At 30.2% G+C, this 18,487-nt stretch overlaps 1 protein-coding gene and 1 long non-coding RNA gene across 4 annotated transcripts in view; one reads left to right on the top strand and one right to left on the bottom strand.

The window, feature by feature from the left end:
- The window catches only part of LOC118647774, a 64,903-nt gene extending 54,497 nt beyond the window's left edge, over positions 1 to 10,406 (bottom strand). The window contains exon 1 of the long non-coding RNA XR_004964916.1: positions 8,419 to 10,406. This is a non-coding gene — a long non-coding RNA (uncharacterized LOC118647774). The remainder of the gene's footprint in view (positions 1 to 8,418) is intronic.
- LOC105830040 lies at positions 1,461 to 18,186 on the top strand. Of its 3 annotated transcripts, XM_012669169.3 has the most exons (12): positions 1,461 to 1,618; positions 7,893 to 7,955; positions 12,763 to 13,101; positions 13,570 to 13,864; positions 14,761 to 14,902; positions 15,053 to 15,246; positions 15,364 to 15,853; positions 16,133 to 16,293; positions 16,500 to 16,658; positions 16,732 to 16,858; positions 16,991 to 17,643; positions 17,733 to 17,876. In XM_012669169.3, the coding sequence occupies exons 1-12, from the start codon at positions 1,587 to 1,589 to the stop codon at positions 17,874 to 17,876; spliced, it is 2,799 nt and encodes a 932-aa protein (XP_012524623.2). In that variant the 5' UTR covers positions 1,461 to 1,586. The 3 variants fall into 3 exon arrangements, with proteins under 3 accessions (XP_012524623.2, XP_036149146.1, XP_028049560.2); XM_036293253.1 differs by lacking the exons at positions 1,461 to 1,618; positions 7,893 to 7,955 and adding an exon at positions 10,506 to 10,708; XM_028193759.2 differs by lacking the exons at positions 1,461 to 1,618; positions 7,893 to 7,955 and adding an exon at positions 11,599 to 11,980 and having other exon boundaries at positions 17,733 to 18,186.
- Positions 18,187 to 18,487: the final 301 nt, after the last annotated feature.

The raw sequence follows: 18,487 nt of genomic DNA, 5'->3' as shown, positions 1-18,487 counted from the left end.
TGTATAACTATTTAAACGTTTTATAAAAAATATCCTTAAAGACTATTTTTTCTCTTATTTTCGGACAGAAATATTCTACAATGACATATGTTACAATCGAAATGAGCAAAATTTGGATACAGTAATTATATCATAGCGATATAAAATTAAGTTGCTCCATGTTCCTGCTTTAAATGTAACTACAAAATACATCCTACATACAGCGGGTCAATTCTATGTTTGTGCTGCCGACTATGCGTTGTAATTGTTCGTTATCAGTCATCGCACCGATTGTACCGGTACCGGCATGCTCTCGTGAACCAACCCGACGAAAAAAGGCGTGCCAAGATGTAGACTCGGAACGTGATATCAGAATTACTTCGTTACGCACGGAGATTCCGTACAAAGCCGGCTAGTTTCAGAATTGTGTAATTACTGTTTAAGAATTCAGCTCTCCAGCGGTCTTAGACTATCACGAGAATACCATGCAATTGCACAAGATTCTTTGTCGCCAGTCAGCTAAATGTTCTTAACCGAAAACTTTAATAATCTTTTTTACTCTCAAATAATATCATTTAACATAGAAATTTTTAATGACATATAAATGCATATACTTTTTGAATTATTAAATGTCATTTGTTATGGAAAATCTCGTCAGACTTTGCAATGTTAATTTTTCAACTTTAATTTTTTATTTGTAAAAATTCTTGCGATTATGTAATTATTAAATTTATTAAAATTTATAGTAATAATAAAGACTAATCTACAATGGGCTTGTCTCGTGTTTTTTTTTGTTTTGTTTTTATCGACTTTTTACCTCTTCAACGTTTTATCGAAATTGGCAAGATAAAAGCAAAGAAAATTGATAAAAAAAAAATAAGAAACAAAGTAAAAGAGCATATCGTAGATTAGCCTTTACAATAAACTATCAGTTTGTATATATTTAGACGTAACTCAATTTTTTTTAATCTTCAGAAGCCATAGAACAATTAAAATCCTTTGTTTACAAGTTTATACACTGAGAAAAAAGTTGTTAATTTAACTAAATTTTTCAACTTGATTAAATTTCTTCAATTCAACTATTTATATATTTTAGTAAAATATATAAACAGTTAAATTAAAATTCAAATATTTTATGTATTTAAGTTAAACGCACAAATACTTGAACTGAAAAAATTTAATCAAGCTGAAAAATTTAGTCAAATTTTTTTCTCAGTGTAATTGAATTGTTTCTAGTTGTGTTTTTATAGCTGCTTAAACCGGATCAAATTTTTCAACTTCCAAGTATTTCAATACCACATCCTTCCGTTTATCGTTGTTTTGACGTAATGGGATCAGCCAGTCAATCGAAAGCTACAGGACGAAAGAATGGAGTGGAAATTGATTGGCGAGCCGTGCCTAAAACTACGCCCAGCGAATCCATCAGAACCGAGGTACATCGTTCAGTATACATTGCCACCGCAGTTTCGCAGTTCAGTCGTGAGAAGGCAGCGGATCGCACGCGCGGCACTCTCGTATATGTTTCAGTCGAGTTTCGTACTTTCGTAGCGCATCGCGGCGTCAATCAACCTGTCAAAGTTTAGCAGCGCAAGTCGATCACGTGCAACATGGGTGTATGCAAAATAGTCAAATGGTTCAAGTAAGTTCCTATTCAGTTTTTTTTTTATCGAAGACAAAGCAAAAGAATAGTGCCAAAGTATTGAAAAAAAATATTGAAAAAAGCGAAAAAAATCAGTCTTCCATTTTCACGTTCTTCATGCATTAGATTTTAATTCATTTCATATCATGTCGCTTGATTTTTTCGATTTACTCAAGCTATGATGGTCACTTGGATGGAATTTATTTTATAGATTGCTTTATACGTTATTCTCAGTTCGTTTTTGGTATTTGCGTTTTCAGACATTTATCGTTAAGTAATTGTGTGCTAGAGTTATGCATTCATTGATAACAATATCTAGAATAGAATCGTCTTACGCGATATGAAAATGTATTGTGATGATCTCATATGAATCATATAGTATGTAACGTTAGATCTTAAAATAGATTAAGAATATAAGATTTCTATGAATAATATTTATGTGATAATTGTAACGTAAATCACTATCAAAGAAACTAATTGTTTAATTTTAATACGCGTTCTAAACGCGGTAAATCACTCCTGACATCTATTTGTTGTTTCTTTTATTGATAAAGTGCATAATTTAAAAACAAATGCACTTGCCTAAAATATGCGTAGTCTCGTTATTCATTTATATAATTTCTGCTTTTATATATTTTAAGTCTTTTGAGAGGAAGAGAAAGAAGTTTGAATAACTTTCTGACTTACGAAAACAGTAACTTTGTATTGACGTATGATGTGGATTCGGTGAGGTGAAGGTCGCCGATATTCATATCAAATAAACTGATAAAAGCACCAAAAAATTAACCAGTTCGTTAAATATAACGAATGTTGAATACATCAATAATATTTTCATGTTAAAAATTATGTAATATTGACATTCGTAGCGCGTATTATGCCATTTCTCTTGTTGATCTTAGGTTTGAATTTCTCGTTATTAAAAATGATCAATACAAATAAAAAATCATGATATTACTAAAAAAAACTTGAGCAAGAAATGTTTCAAAAGTATAGTTAACTTCAACATAAAAAATATCTCATATCTCTGTTAAGAAATCAAACTGTCATCTAGACAAAATAATTACACTTTGATATTATGCTGTAATTAACGCATTCAACTTTTAAAACAAGATAAGAAAACGCATAAGAGTCGTAAAGCAGAATCATCAGATAAATATTTACACTCGGAACGGTTTTCGTAACAAAATATTTTCGTAACTTAAAAATTATTTGTAATTTATTTGCATATTTCTAATATCAAAATAATTCTTTCGCTATTACAATTAATTTATTATTTGGCATCGTTTATCGTGCATTTAATTTCTTTCAGAAGAAAATTTAAAGGCAGTTTTAGAAGGGAATATTTCTCTTCTAAGAAATATAGTGACAACTCCATGAATTCATAGTCGCTATTTTATCGCGCTCGATATCTATAAGCGCTATCGGGCGGAAGAGAAATGCATGAGATAAACATCTCAATTGTGAATTTACATAGAGATAATTGAACGATATCAGCGGCTCGTTCGATCAATGCTACGCCCGCGTGCGAGAGAGAGAGAGAGAGAAGAAAAACATGTATCGGATTCGATCTGAGTAACATAAGCGGAAGAACACGTGCGCGCTCTACGATTTGCTTCCGAATTTCTCCTCGTCTCGGTGCGAGAGATCTCGATTGCTTTCCATCCCGTGAAAATGTTCCGAAAAGTTCGAGCGTGTCGAAGACGCTACACGGGCTAATTACGGGCGAGAGAATAGCGGCTGGGCCTCCCCAGTGGGTTTAGGCAACGGGAGCGTACCGTTAACTAGACGTTTTAACCGACCGTGTACTACTCGCGGCCTGTAATGACTGCCATTATCTGTTCGTCGAGCGGCGCGAGATTGTGCGGCATTACCACGTCGCTGTTGTAAAATTGCACCGGTATTTAAAGCCGCGCGGAGCCGCTGCGCCTGCGACAAGTAAAAAAGAAACACGGCTATTGTGCTCCCATTGAGCACGCGGGGACCAACAAAGAAACCCGTGAAGTTTGTGAACGCCGGAGATGATAAAAAATTTTATCTAAACCAAGGCAACGGAAATATATACATATAAATAGCCTGAGTAATCTATAGTTGTAATTTTAGAAAATAATATGATTGAATGTAAATTAATCCAACCGTAAATTAATTAATATGGAAACAATCTCTAATTTCGATCACACTATTTTGCTGTAAATACTTGAACTTTAAATAAAGATTGGCTGCAAAAAAAAACTCAAAAAGCGAGCATTCAAAATTCCAAAACATTGTGTAGTATTTGTTATTATCGTATTATCGAAATCTATAAATAGAACTGATTCAAATATATTTAAATTTAGACATTTGTTTTCACATTTGTTTAATTAAAAATTTTTTTGGGTTGTGCTAACTTAATTTTAAGTTAGCACAGCCTCTATTTTCTCCGAATCGGCTGGAGCAACAAAATCGGGAATGAAGCAACTAATTAGCAATAAAAGAGCACTAAATTTCTATATAAGTTTTATTTAATTGTTCTAAAGTGGCTGTGTCAGCTTTATAGACGTGAAAGTGCATTGCGTGAACGAAGTGCTTCATGTCAAATTCAGTTCAGGTATCATTTATATTTATGTGCAACTTTCAAATTTATCACTTTGTCTATTAAAGTACGTATAAATATTTTTCTCGTTAAATAAATGACGTTTTAGAACGGAGTATAACACAGCCTGCAATATTTTATCGGTTTGAAAATGTATATTGCGCATGAAATCTCCTCTTTTGTGAGGAGAAAATCAGTCAGAATTTTGTTACATTTCCAAAGCAAAAGCTAATGAGCAACGTGAAATTTATCAATTCTCGCGGTAAAAATGCATCTAATAATAATAGCAACACGTATACGATGTTCCAACTCGATTGTCATATCAAAATTATTCGATCTTAAAATCTTCATATAATATTTAGCATTAGTTTGTCTAAGGCGTTTCTACCAACGTAGATTAAGGTTAATCTCGGTTTAACTTATTCTTTATCTTTCTCTAATTCTTAGAATAAGATAAAGATAACTAGAGAAAGATAACAAGTAAGTCAAACTGAGATTAAAGGTTAATCTACGTTGATAGAAATGAGCCTAAGTAAAGTCAAATTATAAAAAGAAGCTAGAATATTGTTTTAAAAAATATTGCGTGTATTAAATATTATTTCAGGTAATTTTTAACCGACTTTATTTTCACAAAATTTAACATTAATTTATTTAGTATTCAATTATTTAAATATTTTAAATAAATCATCCGAATATTTCTCAGATATTAGACATTTCTTCAAATTATTTGGATACCAAGCTATCCATTACCGCGTAAAGATTTATTTACAGACAATTAAAAATCATGTATTATAAATTATTTTGAATTATGTAAGTCTATAAATATATCTTATTAAATATTAAAATGTTTGCACCAATGTAAAATTTTATAAAAGTCTATATATTCTTTATACAAATAAATTTCTACGGCGAATAAGCTTGTAACTGAATTTACGATATCTTCCTAGGCAATCTATTAGTTGTAGTGCTCAATGAGGCATATAAATGATTAACACGAAGAAGTTGTAACTTCATAAATAATTGCATATTATTATTTTTTATAACACTATAGCGCCACCCGTATCAAAATCAATAAAATTATTTCATTATTATCATTAAAATAAATTCGCCGGGTAATTACATAGACAATTTAAAACACAAAAAACTTTCTACCGGTTAGATCTGCTTTATAATTATATTATTCTCGTTTAGAATAGAATTTATATATTTAATAACCGTGAAAACCGTGAAATCTGTTCTGTGTAACAAATGAGAATAATAAATCGTGATACTATAATAATTAGTCACAGTTTTAACACAATGTACAATTGTATGATGTATAAATAATCAAATTTTTTGTAAAAGATTATATTATTACCTTATAATTATTCCCTTTAAAAATTTAATGACTTAGAATTTTAAAGCAAAATAAAAATAGGTATCTATTTTTCAATTTGTTTATTTAAAATTAAATTTTAAATTCAAAATTTTATATTAATTTTAATTTAATTTGAATTTAATATTATTGTAGAGATGAACAAATTTTAAACTGTGAAAAAGTTACATGCATAATTATTTTAAAGTACTACAAACTCTAAAAAATCATAGAAATTTGAAATCATATCTTAATAATAATTTTTAACATTATTTTAATAGATTGTTTTAATACGTCAATTTCTTCTACTTAAAGATTATTCATTTCACCGTTACAAGAAAAGAAGAAATAATGTTATATATATTAAATATTGTTTACGACAGAATAGGTTTGTTGATTTTCGTGTTCCTTCCAAGGTTGCAAGGCTCTTAAGATTGACAAGCCTAACTTAAAATTAGTACGATATCACGCGTTGCCACGATACGTGATTCTATCCCGTGAATAATTGTGCACGATGAAAAAACTATTGTCATTCAAATGGATAAAAAAGTAAGTAATTTAATTGTTCAGAATTCCAGAAAATTTGTCAAGATCAGGTTTTATTCGTATTCAATGTGAGAACACTTTGATATACTTTTCAATTATAAATATGTTTCAATTAATCATTTTAAACTATTGTAAAATATATATTTATTAATAAATATATACACAGAAAAAAAAAGTAATATAGCCAATAACATATGTGATTGCGGGCTGCCAACTACATAAAATACTCAATACAATAATATTTGCTATTAATGCAAGTACAATGTTGATACTGCAGTAACATATATTATTGTATTGAGTATATCTGTAATTGGCAGCCCGCAATAACATATCTTATTAAATATATTACTTTTTTTCAGTATATAATTTGAAATAATAGAAATTAATTTAAAAAACATTTTATTACATATTCCGTTTAATATGTAGCTATTATCTATGTTTTCATTGTAAAAATACGGATACTAATACCTTTAATGATACTGTGGAAAAATGTATCTGTTAATAATTTTAAATAATCTACGTTCCACGATAGAATGAAACTTTATCTACGACGATGTTAAAGACGTACATACTATACAAAAATAAACATGATCTCGAGTATTTTAAAATGTCAGCTAGTGAAACGGCAAGAAAGGGAAAGGGAGTGAAGAAACGTGTTAACGAGAATCTGAAATAATTCGCATCACGAAGTAATAGACGCTGTTGTTCTGTGATCCGTGGAAAACGAATCATCGGAGAAAGTGCAAGTTCGCAGATACGATCAATCTTGCGGTCGCGCAGCAATTGCCGTGGATATCGTACAATTCATCGATCTTCTACCGGTTTTTGTTCCGGCCTCTGTTTCGCGATGAACTGACATGTCCTACTGACATCGGAAACCTTTATTAGTTGTCTCGCTAAAATCTATCAATCATGCATAGTTCAAAAATAATTTTTAAAAGGTCTCAAATAAAATTATAATTCATTTCCTAATCAAATGAACAAACGGACAAACTTCATCTTCAAAATGTACCTTCCTTCCACATTGGCTAATCGAATAATTATGCACGAAGTAATATATCATTATAAATTACTTGAATTAAGTAAATGTGACTTATAATTTATTCCAGAAATATTTCGTAAGTGTATGTATTCGCAAATCTATCATAAATTCGTTGTAACCATCAAATTTATTCAAAATATATTTTGAATCCTTTTAATTTAATGTTTCAATCAAGAATATTAAGTAAAAGCAAAAATGAAATTTTATTTTCTAATTTTTCTTCGATAATACCTGATAATATTCTTCCAAAGTAAAGTTTTTTTTATATGACAATGAATTTTTCTTAAATTTATGATGAGTACACATTTCAAGATTATATATATATATTCATATTCTTTATTAAAAATAATTGTTATTTAAAAAAAGTCAAATTAATTAATCGCTTTCTTTAGCAGTAGAATGAATATTTTTCTGTGTTTATGTTAATTAGCAAATAGTTTATCTATTGAAGGTTTCGTAAAAAAGAGGCAAATTTAAGATTGTTAAAAAAAATTTCGCGACTAAGAATACTGGTAATCTATATCTTAATCTTGCATATTATTGCGGAAGAGCGTTACAGGTGGATTACATCAGGTTATACATATAATTCAAGAATTCAAAGTATATCAAAATAAATAAAAAAACGATACACGATCAATGAAATAAAAAATATTTGGTTGACAGGAAAACGGGGTAACATGAAAATATTATGTGCTTGAAGTTGCAATTAGAATGCTAGGAATCAGAATATACGCGGAGCTCAAATTTATCGTTCTTTTTTCAGAACAGCCTCGCGATCAGGCAGGGACGTACAGTCCACGTCACCGAATCCACAAGACAGCCGGAAGTAAGTTGCATATCCAATTATTACTTGTAAAAAAAACAAGGAGACATCTTGGCTTATAACCATCTCGCACATAAAAACTATATATAATTATGCACGTGAAGAGGCACTGGCCTTTTTCGTGGTTCTTTTTTTTTAGATATTGATAATCTTTAAGAAATAAATTCCTAATATAAAACTTGTACGAAAATATTGCAAGCTAATTCGTTATTTATTATGTACATTAATAATATTAATAATATTAGATTATAAGCGTTAAAATGTTATAATAATTTTAAATAATCTTTACTATAATTTCCGCTTGTCCGTTCTAAACTTTATAATTAAATATCTATTTGTATTTGCAAAAAAAAAACGTAATTAAATTTTATGTGACAAGACGCAACAGATTTATTACAATAATAATATTCTTACATATTTCGATACACATGATATTAAAAAATTACAAATGACAATGAAACAATACCTGTCATATTACACGAAATCTTGTCGGGATTCTGCATCTCCTAGGTTGTAATTTCCTCCTCCATTGAAGACTTACACCGTCCACATATTCCATTACATTGAATTGTACTTTTCTTTTTGCGCACTTCGAATCGGATAGGCAAACGTTTGTTTCGGACGTCGACGCAGATTTTCGGCGAACGGAATTAAAACTCGGCACTCTCGTTACGTACACTGTCACTCGCGATTTCGAACCAGGAACAGAATCAAATTCGGATACTCGTCGTCCCCTCGAACGTAAACTTGCACCCTGAAATAATCTTTACAATCAACGTGAGATTTTTCAATCGCGGTTTTAGCAATTTAAGATCTTGATAACACGATCACTTTCGAATCGAATTTGAAATGGAGGGATCTCGAGACGTCAAATTCCCTTAACTCCAGTCGCTCGATTGTTTTTCGATGCGCCTGATACCGCACGTTTATGTTTGCACAGAGTATTTATACTTTACAATACAAATTAAAGCAGTAATTTGAACATGGATAAAAATGCGTGAATAAAAGAGCGATTCTTGCGACGACTTCTCTCTCGTGGCCTCTCAACTACAGCCATCTCGCGTTGACGAAGCTAATCTCGCGGCGATCTCATTACCCAAGGCGACGTACTTTTTAAATTTGATAACCAAGCGATAAGGTAGAAAGTGATCACAATCACGGCCGATAACTGAGACCACTGCAATAACCGTAGAGTTGTGCCGTAAATCTCAAGTCCCTGGAAAAAATTTCTCACGGATTTTTTATACAAATTGGAACGTTCAGAATATCAGGATCTGCTTCTTTTTTTCAATATTTTTGAAAAATGTTTCGATTCGTATAAAAAAATTCTGAGAAAAATTTTCATTCAGGGATGCCGTACGTGTTACTTTTCAAAAGTTTACGTCTACTTGATTAATTTCTCCCGCGTTCGCGCTACTTCTCCGTCCCTTTTTTTTTTAATTCGCGAATTCTAGAAATCATCACTATTCACGATGTCTCACTGCGCAAGATCGAATGTCGATGGGACTTCGAATCCGCCGAATACAGCATACTTTAACCCGAGACATCCTAAAACGTCTTCGAGACATCCCTTGGGCGTCGAATTTAACTATACGTTTCTGATTGAGCGCGCTTTCGAAATTCACGACCGATGCACCGAGTGTTCACAACCGCCATTATCTTTACGCGGGTTCGTGGAACGTACATATCCAAACGCGGATACGGAGTCAGGGTGACTCCGTACGCCTACGCGGATCCGAAGGGCGAGTTCGACGAGCCACCCGAAACTGATCGTCACCCTGGCTCTCCTCGGCCTGGCGTCCGCGTCGCGATTCCGCACAAATTCGACCGCGAATCCGCCACCGATCTCGTAACTGTAATCCCACATTCGCGACAAGAACCGAAGTGGCTTCACCTGTTGCCAACTTCTCGTCTTCGTTGTCGTGACGTCACGAATGCAGATTCGTGGGCCGCAAAACGCGACGGTTTCTCCGTCGTGAGACGCGTCGGGAAATCCGCGGATTTCCAAAGATCGTCTTCACGCGAACACTGACATCGCGAGTGTCCGACACGAGCGAGGGTCGCGAAACCACGTTAATTTAAACGCGAACGCGTAATTCCGATTAACGACATTTTTTCCGCGCGCGCACTTTTCGTGAGAAATCACTTTTCACCGCCGGCAGCGCCTCGAATCCAGTGGGCTCTGGAGTCGATCTGGAATACGAACGCGGCCAATCAGAGCCCGGGACGGAGCGATCTCTGTGCGCCGGCGAGCTAATTATTTCACGTATCCCAATGTCCTCTTTCGTGAAAATGGATTAGCGCGAAGGAAGTATTCCAGGAATGAGGACGAACCTATTGTAAACACGCAGTGCTCTGGTTCGCATAGGTTCGCTCGAGTATCTGACAATTTCTACTTGATATTTTTGATTTGTTGGGACATCGAGATACTCGCAAATACATTGAATTGGTAAATTGATAAAGTTCACTGTATTACAAGATCGGTTTCAAATGTTTCGGTACTGTCCTTTGTGCGTAGAGGCAACACTAATTATGCATTTTTTTCCACAGTAAAAAAATAGTTTTTTTGCAAATGTTGACGATTCACGTGACGCCGATTTTGCGTTTGGTTGGGTTTGCTTTACAAGCGGATCGACGATTATGCAAAAATCTGCAAGGTGCCGGAGATTAGCTCGATTTGTCACTTGTCATTTGTTCATTGTGAAAAGTTTCGAATTCCTCAAAATTATGACAGCTACGGGACCCCGTTGTTTCAGGTATCAATTTTCTGCAAGGTCTCTGAGGAAAAAAATAATATCAGGAACTAAAAATAATTTATATAATTTATTTGCATTTACACCTAAGAAAATTCTTGGAAGATTTATTATGTGTGAAATGACATTAAGTTTACTTAATGGATCAGGTTTAATTAAATTTGATAGTCTTTAATTATTCTTCTGATTCTTGATTATAATGTAATCATAAACATAATACTTTCACAGCCATAAATTTTCTGATTAGTTTAAATATTTTATTTCATGGTATCTTAATTTGACTTTCTAGACATTAAATTTTTTTATATGTATATTATCAACTTGTATAAAATTCTCTTAGCAATTAGATTCTCACTAGAAAGCAGCTTTTTTCTTCAGATTTTTTCATTTTTGAGTTACAGATTAATTTTCACTTTTATTAAGTTTAAAAAAATTTTTTCTGACTATAAGAGATTAAATTTCTTATTTAAAAAATGGAAATTTTATGAAATATAAAACATTTCTGTTTATAGTTTGCTTTGTACTAGAATATATTAATATTAAACTCAATTACATTAAAATTATATGGCTTATAAGATTTAGTTACGTTAAAAATTGAATGAACAAAAAACTTAGTTAAAAGTTGAATTAGTTTAAATTAAATTAATTTTGAAAAGCATTATTTATGCTATGTTAAAATATTATAATTTTTACAAATTTAAATTAAACAACAAAACAATTATAATATAACTTTAATAAATTTAATATTTTAATTGTAAAGGTTTATATGTTAGGTTTATATGTTAAATAACATTTTTTGTAGGAATATACTTTTACTTTTACATAGGTAAATTTTTAACTGAAAAAAAAGTTAAAAAATAATCTGTTTAAAATTGTTAATCTTGTTTAACTTTTAACTTGTTAATTACCCACTCTTGCTTTACCTATTTTATATTAGATTTACTTAGTACTTATTTTCTTCACTTTTGTAAAGAAATATTTATATTTAGAAGATAAAAATATTATTTTTATAAAAACGTAAAAGTTTATCAATACAGATAATCGCATAACAGTTTACATTAGTAGCATAACACTGTAAAACTTGTAAATGTTAGTACGCACACGTTTGCATAATCAACATGATGCGATACTGGCGCTTGTACTACGATCGTTGCCACGAGCATTTCGTTTTCGACATTCAGTTGTACGAACAATCGTGTCTGGTGCGTGTCTACTTTTCTCTCTTCGACGTGACGACTTCCCTCTGTTTCGCTATCCTATTGTAATCCGTGAAAAGTAATTATGAACTATGTCTTCAGTATAACTCGGTAATTTACGGTAAATTAATGAAACGTTATCTTTGCGAACGAATAAATTCTAAAGCGACAATCTTTTATTTAATGTAAATGCTAGAATAAGAATAATACGTAATATATTAATATAACAAGTTTAACACCAATTGTCACATAATGGAATTATCAATATGTAACTTTTGATTTATTATTGCACATGCTTAATTATTTTACTGGTTTGCTCAATTTCACATTATATGATCTAATAAAATGGCACTCTGACTTTAAAATCTGATTTTACAACGTATGTGTGATAATTGAAAATGATATAAGAAATGTTATTATTTTTATTTATGCAATAATTTTTACATTATACTATTTAATTAAAGTGGAAAGTATCACCAGGGTGAGACAATAAAAATTTGCAAGTTTAATTGAACATGTTTGTATGTTTTAATTTTATTTATTTTTATAAAATGAAAAAAAAGTAATAAAAAATAACTGACGCGTCATGATTAAAATTTAACGATACTAAATTAATTTTATTTATAATTCTATAAACGATTGTTTATTTTGTGACGTATTTTTACATACATTCTTAATTATATATTGATTAAATTGTTGAACATTTTAAAGCTTAATGTAATAGAATAAAATGAATAAAATAAAATAAATAATTTATGAATATTTTATTGTTGATAAGTAATATTTCTTGATTATTTTACTAAATCAACATACATCTAATGAAATTAATAGATTAATCTTGATGTGTTTTTCTTTATGCAGTGAATACTATCGAAATTTAATACAACAGTTTGCGAATCACTGTCAAACATCCAACGGAGACATTACTGATCCGGACTGGATTGCCTATCTGCCCAAGGAACAGAACGCCGAGCAGTTCTCTCAAAAAGACAATCAAAAGCTGGGGAAGCATGTACAGTTTATACCGGGTATCCCGCATATACGTGCTACCGAAATATTCGAGATTGAAAGTATTGCGGGCACAGAGACCAAATGTCTTGAGTTAGTTTCTGCAGAATGGCACAACACCAAAGTGACACTGAAGAGACACATTTTACCATCATGCCGAGATGCGATAAGAGCAGATGTGGAAATCCTTAGGTAAGAGCCACTTTATCTTTGTATATGAGTCATATAAAAGAAAGGACACATAAAAATCACTAATTTTTAAAATAGTATGTTTTCTAATTTTGGAATAATTATTGTAAAAAATATCTTATTTTAGAATTTTCAGATATTTATTTTTGTAACACCATTTATATAATTCAAGTTTATAGGTATTACTAATTATTGATATATTCTTATAATTAATGTTTTTTCTCCTTATTTTTTATCTTTATTTTTATTTTATACTTATAATTGATTTTTTATGACTATATTCCTATATATTTTATTATGCTTTTTATTTTCTCTTTTTCCTTAAAAATTTGCTATTTGTTATTTGTAATTCTTTTTATAATTTATAATGAATGTTATATTAAGATAAATTATTGTATTTATTTTTTTTAATGGCATAATTAAGATATCTTGTGTGATTTATATAACACGATTGCAATTTATTATTGTCAGCGAAATTCGGCATCCTAATATATTGCTGTTGATGGCCACAACATATACACACGAGCACGGCCTTGTTTCCATCTTCGAACCCATTGATTGCTCATTATACAATTACATGCACGAGCAAGGCGAACGAATAAATATACAAGGAATCATGCAAATCGGCATAAAATTGGCGAACGCATTGAAATACTGTCATATGCGAGGGTATATTCATACAGCGATTAGCTCGCACTGCGTTTATTTTGCATCCGATTCAACCGTCAAACTTGGTGGATGGGAACTGGCTAGAGACATTGAAAAGGTATGTGGAATTTAAGCTTTCTATGCTTCATTGTATTCTCAAAACATTAAAGTATTAGTATATTAATTTTATTTTCAATAGTATACTAGTAGAATACATTAGTTATTACACGCGTAAAGTTACATTATTTGTTTTAAAATAGAAATTTATAGAAATATCTATTTATAAATGACCTAAATAATTAAAAAAAATAAAATTTTTTGAATTTTTGAATGAATTTTTAAGTAAATATGACAAATATGTACATAATGGATTGTTTTGTATATTTTTACGTTACTGTGTTATATAATTTAAGTGACTTAACATTTTCTAAATAACTTTATTATTCTTGAATATACTATTTTTAATGAGACACAATATGCATATTTTTATCTATTAACTTACGCATACAATAAATGTACTTGTATGATTTAAGATCACTAGCAGGTTTAAAAAGTTCACAGATAGTAAAATAGACTATAATGAAACAGATCGCGTCATATCCGCGATTCCATGACACACCCATGAGCGTTTCACCAACGGAAATGACCGGCATTGTTTTCGACAAAATGTTCGTTTCTGAATAAATTCGCTGTACCGTGTCGATGTTAATCGCACGCGCCGTCTGGAACGCGGAACTCTCGTTAATCATAATCGCAATTAAATATGATAGATTTTCTATGATAAAGACTATATACATAGATTCTTAATGTAAAATCACATTGAAAAAATCTTATTGCAAGGAAAAATATGGATCGAACGAAAAACATTAGCTACTACCCAATATATTTTTTGAACTATATTAAATAAAACATTTTTCATGTGTATAATTCGATAGAAAATTTTTGTTGAAATGTAATCACATTTTTAACATTTTTTAATAATAAGATATTTATTGTTATTTCTTTTGTTTTTAGATTCACGTAGAATATCACTACGAGAAATATTTACGACTAGAAAATTTCAAGTGGCAAGCACCGGCGATATATTATGGATTAAATCCCAATAAAAAAATCGACGTTTACTGTTTGATGTTGTTACTCTGGGAAATGTGTACAGGCAAGTATAATTTTAATATCCTGCTTTTTAATTAAAAAATTATATTTCTAAAATATAAAATATTGAAATTTTATTACATGAAACAAAAGAAACAAAATGATTAATGATAATAGTTACTATTTTTATAATAATCATTGTTTAATATTTCAGGAAGTGTACCGTGGAATAGATACGATCAATCAAATGTAGAACGGCAGCATATTATGCAAAAACGAGATACTATTATAAATTTACAAAGTGTTCCATCGATCCTTCGTAACTTACTAGAGGCTGGATTGCATCTTGACGAGACAAAGATAATGTTAGACATGGACGAAATAGGAAGAAAACTTCACAGGCTATTGGTAAATTTACATTGACAATATAATTCTTTAGAGATTGCGCAGCTTCTATCCGATTATTAATTTTTTATACCGTTTATTAGGATATATTGTTATTTACATTTTTTTCAATGTTTTAAGATGGTATGCGAGGAAGAAGAGAAGAATGACACATATATTAATGAAAACGGAAATAATAATGATCCTTTATATAATGAGACATTGTATCAAAAAGCGTCTTCTATGTCACCGACACAAGATAAGATGTTAATCAAAAAACCATTTACTAGACAATCATGTCACCCTACGACAGAGAAAAGATCTATACCCAATCAACTTCCTAAATCTAAAAAGGAGCAATACAATAAAAACTCGGATTCCAAAAATAATATTGAAAAGATAACTGTGTCTGCAATCAATGATAGTATTGTGAGTCCCATGATTGAAGTGAAGACTGCCACTCCTTGCATTCGTTGTACAGAAATTTCAAATATAGTGCAAGACCTCGATGAGAAAAGTGATGCACGATCTAATATAAAACGATTGAAAAAACTGATAGCTAGTAGAAGAGAAGATTTCTTTTTTGGAAGTGACACTCTTTCGACATCCTTTTCAACTTTCTCCAATCCAAGTAAGTAAAATTAATATATAACATTTTTATATTTTTAATAATAGTTACATTAAATTTTTGTTATAAGTTATTTTACCAAAATGTAACTTATTGTTTATGTGACGTTAAGTGTTAATGAGAGAGAGATTGAAATAGAAAACATCGCTAATTTTATTGAAACAAATGAAGAAAATGTATATTAAATGCATATAAAAATTTAAATTTTTTCAATTTTTTATACAATTTTTTAAATTTAAAAATCTTTTAATATTTTAATTGACTTGTGATTTTGTATATTAGGTCCAAAAGCTACGAGTTCATTATTGTTGCAAGATAAGAGTCCCGATTATGTACCATGTAAACCAGCTAATCATACAACAGGTATAGAGCCTAGATATAATAAATCACCCAATGAATATGGCGGGGCTATTTCAAAATTATCATATACGCCACGTCGGAAGGTATTTTATTTCAAATAAAGTTTTATTTTATATTATATAAATAAATTAATATTTCTCAAATATATTTTTATATTTTAACTCATAATTTAAAGATATAAAATTAAATAAATATAAATATTTTATGAAGATAAACAATAATCTTTAAATAAAAACTTAAATTATTTACACATTATAATTTATTTATACATTATCTTCTTCTGCCATAGGTGCCATACACAGGTATGCCTTCCAGCATTAAACATGCAATAATGCAACCTCGGGTTTTGCATTCTGATGCCAAAAGCTTTTATGAATCAACATTATGGAGAAAAGAAAAAGAAATTTGTTTGTCACGAATGGGACGCAGCAGTACAGAGCACAATAAAGTATATATAACATTATTTCTAATATCGTCATGTATTATCAGAAATTTTGTTTAATATTATTTCATACTTTTAGAATTCCTTACTGTTACAACAAACCATTCGTAGTAGCTCCTCTGTAACTGATGATGATAAAGTACAATGTTCCGTACCACATGTAAAAAATGCTGATGCTACTTATACTATCGGTATTGCGGAGGAAGGTAAATCGAGAAAATACACTTAATTTTTAAAATTTTATATCATTGATATAAAATTTATTTTATTTATGTATTATATATACATACGTATATTACTGATGTAAATAAAATATTTATTATCTATTGTCACTAAAGGTAATTGTACTGGAGATAACAAAACATCACTAGGAGACAAGAGCAGCAGCATGCTCAGAAAGGTTTCAACCACTTCAAATCAATCCATAAGAAATTTGAAGGATGCCCTTGATCGTGCTACGGAAATAGTGCAATCGACAACACCTTCAAAAATTTATAATTCTAAGTTCGATCTGAACAATGTACGAGAATACGAAGCTGTATTTGAAAATCTGTATGAAACGAAATATAATGATCAAGACATCAAAGTTATCGAAAAATCGACCCTTGGCAATGGAAGTTTTCTAAGGCTAGATGAAGTTAAAAACTTAAAAACTAATAACGAAGCTGCCGCAAAACATGAACAAATTTTTAATGAAGCGTTCATAAATAGCCAAACATTCAGTTCCATAACTACAAAAACGTCACTCGACTCTGAAACATTAGCGCATAGTCAACAGTCAATAAACTCGCAAGATACGAATCGAAATGAAATATCGTTTATAAACGGGATTACATCAAACTTACAGAAAATTAAACCAGACGAAAGAGAATATGTTAATGTACACGCTACGAACAATGTAATAATAAAAGACTCGCCAAGGAGACGTTCCTTACCCGAAAGATTAAATAATTTAGGAATGGTATATACTTCAAGGGCTATGTGTAAAAAGGTAAGCAGATAAGACAATTTTCAATTTTATTTTTAACTTTTGCATAAATAAGTGACTTACATTAAATTATTAATCAATTTTTGTTACAGAACATACAAGGCAGCCAATGTACAACCGAGGATATATACATCGACGATGAATTTGGAAGCAAATTAAATTACAATTTAATTCTCTTAAATGATGATATTGTTTTCAGTGACGATGAAAGTCGACCTCAGACTACAGAATTGTAAACTCTTAAATTCAACGTTTGTTTGTTCAAACTCCTGTTGCTCCTTTTAAATAATTTATTTTTATTTATTCTATTTTGATAACAAAATTGATAGTTTTATTTTTTTGCCCTTCTGACTATATGATTAATGAAAATAATATCTAATTTAACAATATTCGTTAATTCTAATTGCTTATTTATTTATACTTATAGAAAGACAAATAATCTAATATTATACAAAATGTTTATTATATATAATCGAATAACTATATGTCATCAAGTAAAAAGTTACTTTATTATTATAAAATAAATTAAGAACTTGTAAAGATATATAAACTTAGTTAATTCCTTCTTCGACAATAAAAATTGATTTAATTATCATTTTATTAAAAATAAATGTCAAATTAAAAAAGTATTTTCACATATTTTCACAAGTTTACATGTTCTTTGGAACATTTTGTATATTTTCGATTATTTGCTGATTCTAATTACACCTCATTTTATGTTTAACGTACATAACTGTGTACAACTCAATAATGTAAGAATTATCAATCTTCAGACATTTATCTTTCGTCGAAGCTATAATTTCGATAAAATATCATTTTTCATAAAAGTAAATATAATCAAATAGAT

This window comes from Monomorium pharaonis, chromosome 10, assembly GCF_013373865.1.
Source record: "Monomorium pharaonis isolate MP-MQ-018 chromosome 10, ASM1337386v2, whole genome shotgun sequence".
Classification (NCBI taxonomy): domain Eukaryota; kingdom Metazoa; phylum Arthropoda; class Insecta; order Hymenoptera; family Formicidae; genus Monomorium; species Monomorium pharaonis.
The sequence above is the reverse complement of the archived record's forward strand: the minus strand, read 5'-3'. Positions and strand labels throughout refer to the sequence as shown.

What these genes read in the sequence shown, in the direction of transcription:
- LOC105830040 (XM_028193759.2), top strand. Translation starts at nt 11,793, where the DNA reads ATGTTAGTACGCACACGTTTGCATAATCAACATGATGCGATACTGGCG. An exon ending in CCTATTGTAATCCGTGAAAA is followed by an intron (nt 11,981 to 12,762) that starts GTAATTATGAAC and finishes TTCTTTATGCAG; the next exon opens with TGAATACTATCGAAATTTAA. An exon ending in GCAGATGTGGAAATCCTTAG is followed by an intron (nt 13,102 to 13,569) that starts GTAAGAGCCACT and finishes TATTATTGTCAG; the next exon opens with CGAAATTCGGCATCCTAATA.